General features: G+C 51.4%; 1 protein-coding gene across 6 annotated transcripts in view; it reads right to left on the bottom strand.

The window, feature by feature from the left end:
- Window positions 1–9,317, bottom strand: part of Nav1 (neuron navigator 1) — a 251,080-nt gene that overhangs the window by 97,639 nt on the left and 144,124 nt on the right. For all 6 annotated transcript variants that reach the window (XM_013346729.2, XM_026779757.1, XM_026779756.1 and 3 more), the window contains 2 exons: window positions 6,577–6,679; window positions 2,242–2,607 (listed from right to left, as the gene is read on the bottom strand). In XM_013346729.2, the coding sequence (XP_013202183.2) occupies window positions 2,242–2,607; window positions 6,577–6,679 (469 nt within the window). The remainder of the gene's footprint in view (window positions 1–2,241; window positions 2,608–6,576; window positions 6,680–9,317) is intronic.

The following is a 9,317-nucleotide window of genomic DNA, read 5'->3' on the forward strand; positions in this document are numbered from 1 at the left end:
GGATCTCTGTGAGTTCGAGACCAGCCTGGTCTACAACAGGTTCCAAAGCCACAGACACACAGAAACCCGAAAAACAAAAAAGAAAAACAAAAAAAAAAAAAAAAAAAAAAGTGGCCAAAAAAGACACATATGAAATGACATTGCAAACGAGCATTGCGATTCGTGCTCTCATCTATTTTGTGAATGTTGTCATTACAGCCATTTGTCATATCTTCTCCATGAGGACTCCAGGCTTCCCTGGCCTCCCAGCTGTGGGGGAGTAGAGAGGCTGAGGTCTTGGCAACTTTGTCTTGACTTAACGCAACCGAGGGCACACACACTGCCCAGAGAAAAGAGGATAAGAGGTGGGAGCTAAGTGCTAGACAAAGGTAACATCTTTTCTTTCCCCTAGTCCCCTTAGCTTCTGTGCCCCACACCTCATTATCTATGTCCCCAGTTTTAATCAGCTACTACTAGATCTGGCCTTGCTGCTGATTCTGAGTGGGGACCAGTGTAGACTATACACTCTCTGAGGGCAAGGGCGTGTCTGTCCATCAGTCTGGGCCTCTAACAGTCCCAACAGCTAGACAGTGAGCAATTACACTGATCCAGGAATTATACTGCCTTTTTACATATATTAACCCTTTTTATCTTCATAGCAGGCCACAGATTGTCCTACAGTTATCTGCATTCAGCTGATAGACAGATTAAAATATAGAGGTTAACTCAGTAGCTCAAGCTCAGACAGGTAGTTAAGAAGTGCTACTGCTTTCTCCTGCAGGAGTCCTGTGCCTTCCCATACTTTGGGGACCTCAGTGGGGTTGTAAGAATGCTGCTAGATCTGGGGGCTCCTTGAGGGCGAGGGTCCTGCCAGTCTTGGAATCCCCGAGTACAGAGGTGCCCACAGCCCTGAACCCCGAGCCTCATAGGCTTTGTGCTTCTCTCTGGCCTATGGGCACACTAGCACTTCCCAGGGCATCTGGCCTGTTGGGAGCAGCTTCTCTGCCACCTTGGCTCTCCTTTCTCCCCGCTCGAGGCTTCTGACCACAGCAGCAGCTGGAGCCTGAACACAGCACGGCTTCTCTCTACTCCCGCTCCAGGCTGATGGATCTGAGCATGAGGTCCACTGCCCCTGGGATCTGCCAGGCAGTAAACAAGCCATTCATGCGTCAGTTGTTTTGCTCCAGAGCAGCCTCATCAGCTGGACAGACCATGACCAGCCCTGCCAAGTTTATCCCCATGGGTGGGCTGCGGGCTGGGAGTGGTGGATGGCCTGAATCTCAGCTCAGTCTTTTCCATGCCCTTGAAGCTGCAGAGTTTTGTTAGGAGTGGCAGTTTGTACTAGTGTGATCCTAGGTACCTGAGCCACATGGGAAGGGTTGCTGCTGCTTTATGGGGTGTCTCAGGAGTGGAGACCCCAGAAAACCATGAAGGAAGAATGGAAGTGGCAGTCTACTGAGAGACACCCTAGAGAAGTTTCCAGAACCATGCAGTTTTCTGGCCTCAGGGCTCAAAAAAGTTGATCAGAATGTCCCGAACCCCATTAGCTCAAATTCTTCCTGTCCTGTTTTCACTTCCAAGATAGCCATGTTCGTCCAAGTTGTCTCCCCATGTCTACCCTGTCTATTATTGCAGAAAATTCAAGCTGAGGGTCCTTGGGCGTCCAAGGGCAGGGAATAGGATTAACAGACTGGGGTAGGGGATAGGATGTGGCATTAGGAGTCGATGGATTGCAGAAGCAGAAACCCAAGGATATAAACCAAGGACCAAGGTCAGGAGGCCAGGAACCCCAGGCAGAGGAAGTAGAGCCACCGCCCCCACGCCGTCTGACCTGCACTTTCGTTCTACTCTTAGTGGGTAGAAGGAGGTGACATCCTCAGTTTCTTTTTGCAGATGTGGAAGCAAATTAAGTAATCTGCAGTATATCCCGGTTTGCAGAAGACCTGGGCCTCAAAAAGGTTCCCAGGGCTCTTTGGGCCAGGCTTTTTGGAGGACAGGCTCAGGGAGGAGAATAAGGGCATATCCTTATGGATCAATCAACTCCTCTGTTGTCAGCCCCACCCACCATACCCTGTAGAATAAGCCACATCTGACTGCAGAGGCAGTCACAGTGTGCACGACAGCCCTCCGCAGACCCCTCTGTCACAGCTCAGCCAACCCATGCTGAGCTCCACTCCACTTTTAAGGCATCTCAAGCCACCATTTCTTCCTGCTATTCTCCCATGCCTCCTGCACCAGCTGTCCAAGGGCCCCCGTGCTTACCCTGTCGTGATGTCATCATCCTCTGTCATGGTCTTGCCCATGAGGTCACTGTCACTCATGTAGCCGGACTTGAGGTCCACCTCATCGGAGTCCAGGGACTCCACCAACTCCAGGCGAGAGATGTGGCTGAGCTTGCTAGGGCTCCTCATAGGCATCGTGTGGGAGTAGTGTGCCCGTTCCCCATGCATGTACCAGGCTGGCGGCCCCTCAGAGCGACAGCTGCCCCCAACAGAGGGTGCATCGCCAGCCTGCAGCCGGGGACTGGACTGGCCGTAGCGCCAGGAGAGAGGAGAAGAGCGGTTGGAGAGGCTGGATACACTTCGCGGGTTGGCATCGTCACTGTCGTAACAAGTCATCTCCAGGGAGCTGTGGAGAGAGCAGATGGCATAGGTTTAGTCCTCAGCCCAACCAGTCTGTGCCCTGTCCCCTCACTGGGATTCCCCTCTGTAGAGGCTTCTAAGTGTATGTTCCTTGGTGACGGGTAATCTCAGACTGTCAAGGGAAAATGATCCTAAGTAGCCAAGATAGCAATCCCATACACTCCCAAGAGCCTATACTGTGAGCATGGCTAGTGTTTAATACTTTTTTGGGCCATTTTTTGCTGTCCCAAATGGCCCAAAGAAATAAATTAATCTTGCTACTTCGTTATTGGTGAGGTGGGATAATGCCTCCCCTATGTAATGTTTATAGAGTTGGGAGTGCTGCAGCCATACAGATCTGAGTGGGCCTGACAGGTACAAGATGCTCACCCAATCAGAAAGAGCCAGTGAGGCCTGGTGGGTTGTGAAGAATGGAGGCTACTAATCACCAGAGCTCAGAAGACCTTGACTGTTCACTTTGCCCAGGGTGTGGCCATCACCTGTCTATCAGTGAGCAAAGGACTAGCTGACTCCCGGGTACCAGATCTATGAAAACCTAAAATTGGATGTGGAAGGTACAGGACAAGCTTTTGGAAACCTGAGATATGAAGCAGGCCCCAGGAAGACTGGTTCTAGCCATAGGCCAGGGGAGGAAGTGGAGGAACAGGGAACAGACAAGGCCTTCACTGTGTAGAGAAGAGGACCCAGGAAAACAGACAAGAGATACAGCAAGATCCAGGGTCCCAACCATTCAGGCCACCAGGCCAGGCCAAGGAAGCTACAGGCAGGCTAATACCAGAAGGCCTGAGGCTAGAGAGCCTGGGGCCTTCTCTCACAGGGCCAGAGAGGAAATATGGCTGAGATATGGCAGGATGGTTCGGGCTGTGATTGATAAGTTCACCAAGCCTAGCCATGGTGTCATTCCATGCTACTTTTGACCCTTCTCTATCACTTGGCCTGACTAAAGTCAGACAGGGTTTAATCAGTGATGTATGTGGGTCACCAAAGCTGGGTCATCTGAAGCCATCCATGGCTAGACATGAGGTAAACAAAGCAGAAAGGTCTTTGATCTGTGACCAGATCCCTCTTCTAGCCACTCTCGGGACTGGGATGGGAAGCAGACATTGATTGCTATTATTATTGTTATTATTGTTGTTGTTTTTATAAAGTTGCTCAAAAAAAAAAAAGAGAGCCCTCCAAAATGGTGTCTTTATTAAGCCTGAGAAAATATTCTTTCTATTCCTTCGCAAAATGAGAGGAAGGGTCACCAGTCCTGAAAATCAGCATGATAGGGTTCTTGCAGCTGACCGCTGGGCATTTAGTGACCTCCTGAGTACTCCCAGATGGCCTACTTCTATCCTTCCCTCTGGGCCCATCCTTTGTAGTTCCCCATCAGCTTCTAGTCACTGTGGACCTTGACACCTTCTCCTGGGGGAAAAGAGAAGCCCCTGATGGCAGGGAAGCCATGGGCATGGTGTAAGTCAGCCCTAGTTCTCACCCTTATTCTAGCGCTTCACAAGGGAATCACAGCAGGGAACAACCCCAGGATGGCTGTGCTGAATGCAGTAGGTGCTGTCTGGCCCCAGAGGAAGGTCAGAGCCTTGTGCAGTAAGCGCTTAACAGAAACAAGCTGCCCACGAAGTGACTGTTGATGATGACGGGGGAGGAGAAGAGGGTGGATAAGCGGCAGACCATGGTGAGAGCCTGAGGTATCCAAGGGAACTGGTGTGGGCAGTTGGTGTCCACCATGGTAACAAGCGCACGAGGCAGTGGGGGCTCCTCACTCAGTTCTGTCTCTGGCCTACACCTCTTCCCCAATTTTGAGGCTCTATTTTTTAAAGCACGAAAATCCAACTTTAGGTCTCAGAGGGAAGGGTTTCTAGCTCAGAGCTGATCTCCCGACCTCCAGCTGGGGCCCAGCACCAGGTTGGTCTCCCTGGGGAGGTCAGTTTTGCTTCCTCTCCAGCCTCAGTCCCTAACCCAGACTCTCCCTGCTGAAGGAAGCATAACCTACAGAAATAGAGGAAGCAAGTTTCCAAAAAGGAACCAAGTTTAAGTTACCCCGTGAATTCCAGGGTGACAGCAACCTTGGCAGATGTACCCCTTGGACCCTGAGGCCCTGGAGGATAAGACTATGTTCGCTCTGAAGGCTGGTGCCCCACATTGTATGAACACACAGCTGCCCCCATCAGCCCGTGGGTCCCACAGGTGCATCTTCTCCAGGTCCTCTTCCTAGCCTAGGGAATCTTATCGCTCCAAGGTGCAGGGAGATATTGATTGGTAGTACTTTAAAAAGCAAAAGAACCGTAAAAGTCAGGACCCTGGGGTTTGGACTGTGCAAGTGTGAACCAGAATTATAAACCAAAGGCCGGGAGAAGTGACCCCTCGTCCATGGTAAATGGAAGACACAGGCTCTTGCTTGGTCCTTTCTTTTACATGAGGGAGAGGGGAGCCAGAGGCCCCAGGGCACTTGTCACAAGTAGTCAGCACTAAGGGAAGGCTTCAGGCTTCCCTACTTCCCCAGGAGCCTAGAGCAGCTGCCTCTGCCCTACTTCTGCAGTGAGTCATCTGGGGTGTAACTCTCATAGCAACTCAGCAATTCTTGGCTTCTTTGGCACAATGCTGGCGGGTGACTTGGCACTGAGAGATGTTCCAGAAACTTCCTTGGCCGGGGGGTGGGGTGGGGTGGAGAGAAGGATGTTCAAGATTTTGTCTATAGGTGGCTAAACCACTGGGTGATTCAGCTGAGTGGGAGCCCCACTCTACCTGATTCCTGCTTAAGGCCTGGGGGATGGAACAGAGACGATCTTGGGACTGCTGAAGCCACCCTGACCACTCTCCCCAGACTCCCCAATCACCTCCTTTTACGTCGTCAGGGAGAAGCTTAGGTGTCTGTGAATAAGGCCTCCTTTACCTAGGTATGAGTGGGGATGCAGGAGGTAAGAGAAGGAGGAAAGCCTCAACAGGAAGACCTACGGCCAATGGATGCAGGCTCCTAAGACGAGCATTGGCAACAGTCATGGTACTCCCCCCTAGATCAAGATGCCTGATTGGAGGATATGCAAGTATGTCTTGATACTCCTCTGACAGACAATGCCCCAAACTAATGAAAGTCCTTTTCCAATTAACCCTATGCCCCAGCCTTACAGTCAGGTTTTAGCACCAGGCAACAGAGCGGAACCCACCTCCAGTTCGACTGAGGAGGCTTTGGTTCCTAATACCCAGGCTTCTAGCCTCCATGTCCATGTCTCGTGATTTCCCAGCCTGGGCTGCCTGCTCACCTCCCTCCTCAGGACGTAGCTGGGCCCTCTGTCCCCCTTAGGGCTGACAGTATGATCTCATCTGAGCAGCTCAGGGAAGCCCAGAGGAACCGAATGGGAAATTCTGACTCACAGGGGCTGGGGCCAGAACACTGCTCTAGGGGAAAGGGCTGTGGGAGAGGTGCATACCCTGTAGCCGGAGGCTTGGGGGTTTCTGTAAGGGTTGGGAGACAAGAGGGATACCATGGGGCTGATTTTGTGGGTGAGAGTAGGTGGACCCTGCCAGGTACTCAGCCCTCCTTCAGGAGTGATAGAAGTAGCCAGAAGACACTGACTGGCAGAGGGCTGAAGAGGACCCAGGTCCTAGCATCCCAGAAGGATGTGGTGTTTAGTAAACAATGTCACCTTGACAGATGAGGAGACTAAGGCCCAAGGAGAGACCAGGTATGACAGACCCAACACCTGGTCTTCCACCCCTACCCAGCAGTTTTCACGGTGATACAGTTAAGTGAGATCCCATGTTCATGCATAAGCAGAGACAAGACTGCATGGGGCTTCTGCTGAGTTGCTGGGCTCCCCTTTCCCCGCAGCGCTGACAATGTGGGGATCCAAACACCCGTGTTCACAGAGGACAGGCCACCTGGTGTGGAGTGAGCCCGAGGCCTTGCCCTCCAAACCTAGGGAGAAGATGTCACCAAGTGCAGCTCAGTCTTTACCTGTGCGTCACCTGGGAGCCCCGGAGGCTGGACATGGTTTCTTCCAGGTTCTGTCGAAGATCCAGAACATTCTGCACTGTCCTCTTTCTCTGCGACTCTGGATCTGGCAAGGAGAACAGAGGAGCTGGTGAATGGGAAGGCCTTCCTGAGGAACCTGGGGGCCACGGAAGGGGAACCAGACCATATTTTCCTGAAGCCAGGCCTCGGGCCGGTCACCCGCTTAAGATGACCAAGAGAGCAGGTCCTCTAAAGGTCTCCACAAATGCCATGGGCCTGCTGAAGCACCAAGCCTGACAAGGGCAGCAGACAGAGCCGCTGCCTTCCCTCCAGACCCTCAGAGGCATGACTGCCTCTGCCTCTGGCTTAGGGAGGCTCTTCTCACAGCAGAGGCAGAGGTCACAGGTGAGGTTTCCTGTGGTGGAGTAAAATGGAGCACTCCTCTGGAACCTCCTCGGTAGCTAGCACTCTGCTGCTGTGTTCTTAGGGCCCTCAGAAGAGCGGACCCACTGATGGGCAGTGTTTGCCTGCTTCCATGGTATGAATATTGCCATGTGGTTGGTTTCAGTCCATCAACATGTCCCTGGTCAGTGTTCTGAAGGCTTGGGAACATGTGGAGTTGCTCTGCGGCGGCCTAGGAGATAGTCCTGACAAAGCCTCCCGAAGGTGAGGTGGCTGATGGGAGCTGGAGATGAGCAGCCATTTTCTGGGGCAGTTCAGTTCCTATTCAAGAGCTGGAATTCTGACTGAGGAAGAAGCATGGGTGTGGCCAGAATCTGGACGGGTCAAGGGCCACTTTACTCAACTTGGTTTCTGGGCAGGATGACGTGAGCCTGGACCAATGTGAGCCTTTATCTATAAACAAAGCTCCATCCTTTCTCCTATCTAGGATGGAAATAGCATCCAAATGATGCAAGGCAAAGAACCTTCCTCTCCCTTCTACTGACCTAGCCAACTAATCTTTATGAAATACCCACTTGGGGATAGGTGTGGTGGTACACAACTTTGATCCTGGCACTCAGGAGGCAGAGGCTGGTGGATCTCTTTGAATTTGAGGCTAGCCTGGTCTCCATAGTAATTCTTAGGCCAGCTAAGGCTACATAGTGGAGCCCTATATCTGAAAAGAAAGACAACAAAAAAACCCCAAACAGACCCAAAAATGAGTAAGAATAAAACAGCAAAGACACCCACAGAACTTGGTGCCAGGCACTGGGAGGACACCGTAAGGAAGGCCCTACTTGTTGCTTTATATTTTCCATTGGGATCTAAAGTCACTGTCACCAAACAGAGCCCAGCTTCCCCAATCTTCCTCAAGAGGCAGCCTTCGGCAATCAGCCACAGAAAGACGACACTGGGACAAGCCCTCTCCTCCCTCCCTCAACCCCTGCAGCCTTCTGGGCAAGTCAGCCTTACTCCCACTCCCAGCCCCAGTCTCTCTCCACCCACAGACTCGGCAGGAGAGCAAGCTCCTTTTGGCTGCCAAAGAGAACATTTCCTAATCCCATAAGAGGTTTTTATTTATTTTTTTATTTTTTTATTTTTTATTTCTTAAGTCTGAGCTCAGTGTCTGTCTGTCACTGCATGGCTGGCCAAGAGAAGCTGGGTGGGGTGGCAGAGCCATTGGTGTATGGCTCTCCCCAGAGCCTCTGGGATACCTTCCCCTAAGACCAGCTCCAAACCTGGGCCCAGCCACCTCTCTGTTCCCCTCCCTTAGGGTCTTGCCCCATCCCTAACTTCTCATGGCCGGTCCCATGTACACAGCACTCCATGGTAGTGCCAAGGAACAAGGACAAATGGCAGGCCTCCATGCCAGCCCTCTGCGCTCTGTCCCAGCCCTGGCATCATCTTTCTGGCTGCCAATGCCTGTTTATCCTGGCAAGTGTCACCTGTGAGCTGTTCCGTGTCTCTAACTAATGGCTTGGCATGAGACACGGGGTCAGAAAGGGTACACCTATATATTTTAATGTTTAATTCTCAAGTGCCTATGTGGGAACCTAGAACATGGTGCCAATGTACGGGCGTCCCAAGAGGGTGATGCTTTCTATGGGGTGTGATGGAAATGATCCAATGTGCACACATCTCCAAAGTATGTTTCCAAAGAGGGAAGTGACTGAGCGTCACTCAGAGACTCCTGGGCGTGCCAGGCCTTTGGACACATCATCCAGTGGAATCTTTACAAAATTTCTGCGAGATCCAGACTATTGTTCCATTTTACAGATGAGAACACTGACACTCGGAGAGAGCAGATAGATTAACTGATGTCACACAGCGAGCATGTAACACAGCGCAGGGCTAGAGTCTGAAAGAAACTCATCTCTTTGGACATAGGACAGCACATCCTTGTGTCAGAAGTGTCGTGCATAGTGACTGTATACAGTAGTGTTTAAACATATCCCAAGAGTTGATGACTGCAACCACCATTTTTAAAAAGTGTGTGTATGTATGTGTGTGTATGTGTGTGTAGCAGTTGGATACTGTGGCATTAAAAAATATCCCCCTCTCTTTAAGGAAAAATGTTTAAGTCATACAGTCGGCCAGCTTCATTCCTAATTCTCTAGGCCTTGGGGCACAGCAGGGCATGATGGGAACTAGAACCCAAAATCTTGGTAGTGACAGAGAACCATATATCAACTCTTGATATATCAGTCATGGTGCCCTCTGTCTCCTCAGAGACCTCCACCTCAACCCCTACATTTTCCCACATCAACAGAGTAGAGCAGGGTAGCCCTCCCCCCCCCCCCCCC

Source organism: Microtus ochrogaster, chromosome 6 (genome assembly GCF_000317375.1).
Source record: "Microtus ochrogaster isolate Prairie Vole_2 chromosome 6, MicOch1.0, whole genome shotgun sequence".
In the NCBI taxonomy this organism is placed as follows: Eukaryota; Metazoa; Chordata; class Mammalia; order Rodentia; family Cricetidae; genus Microtus; species Microtus ochrogaster.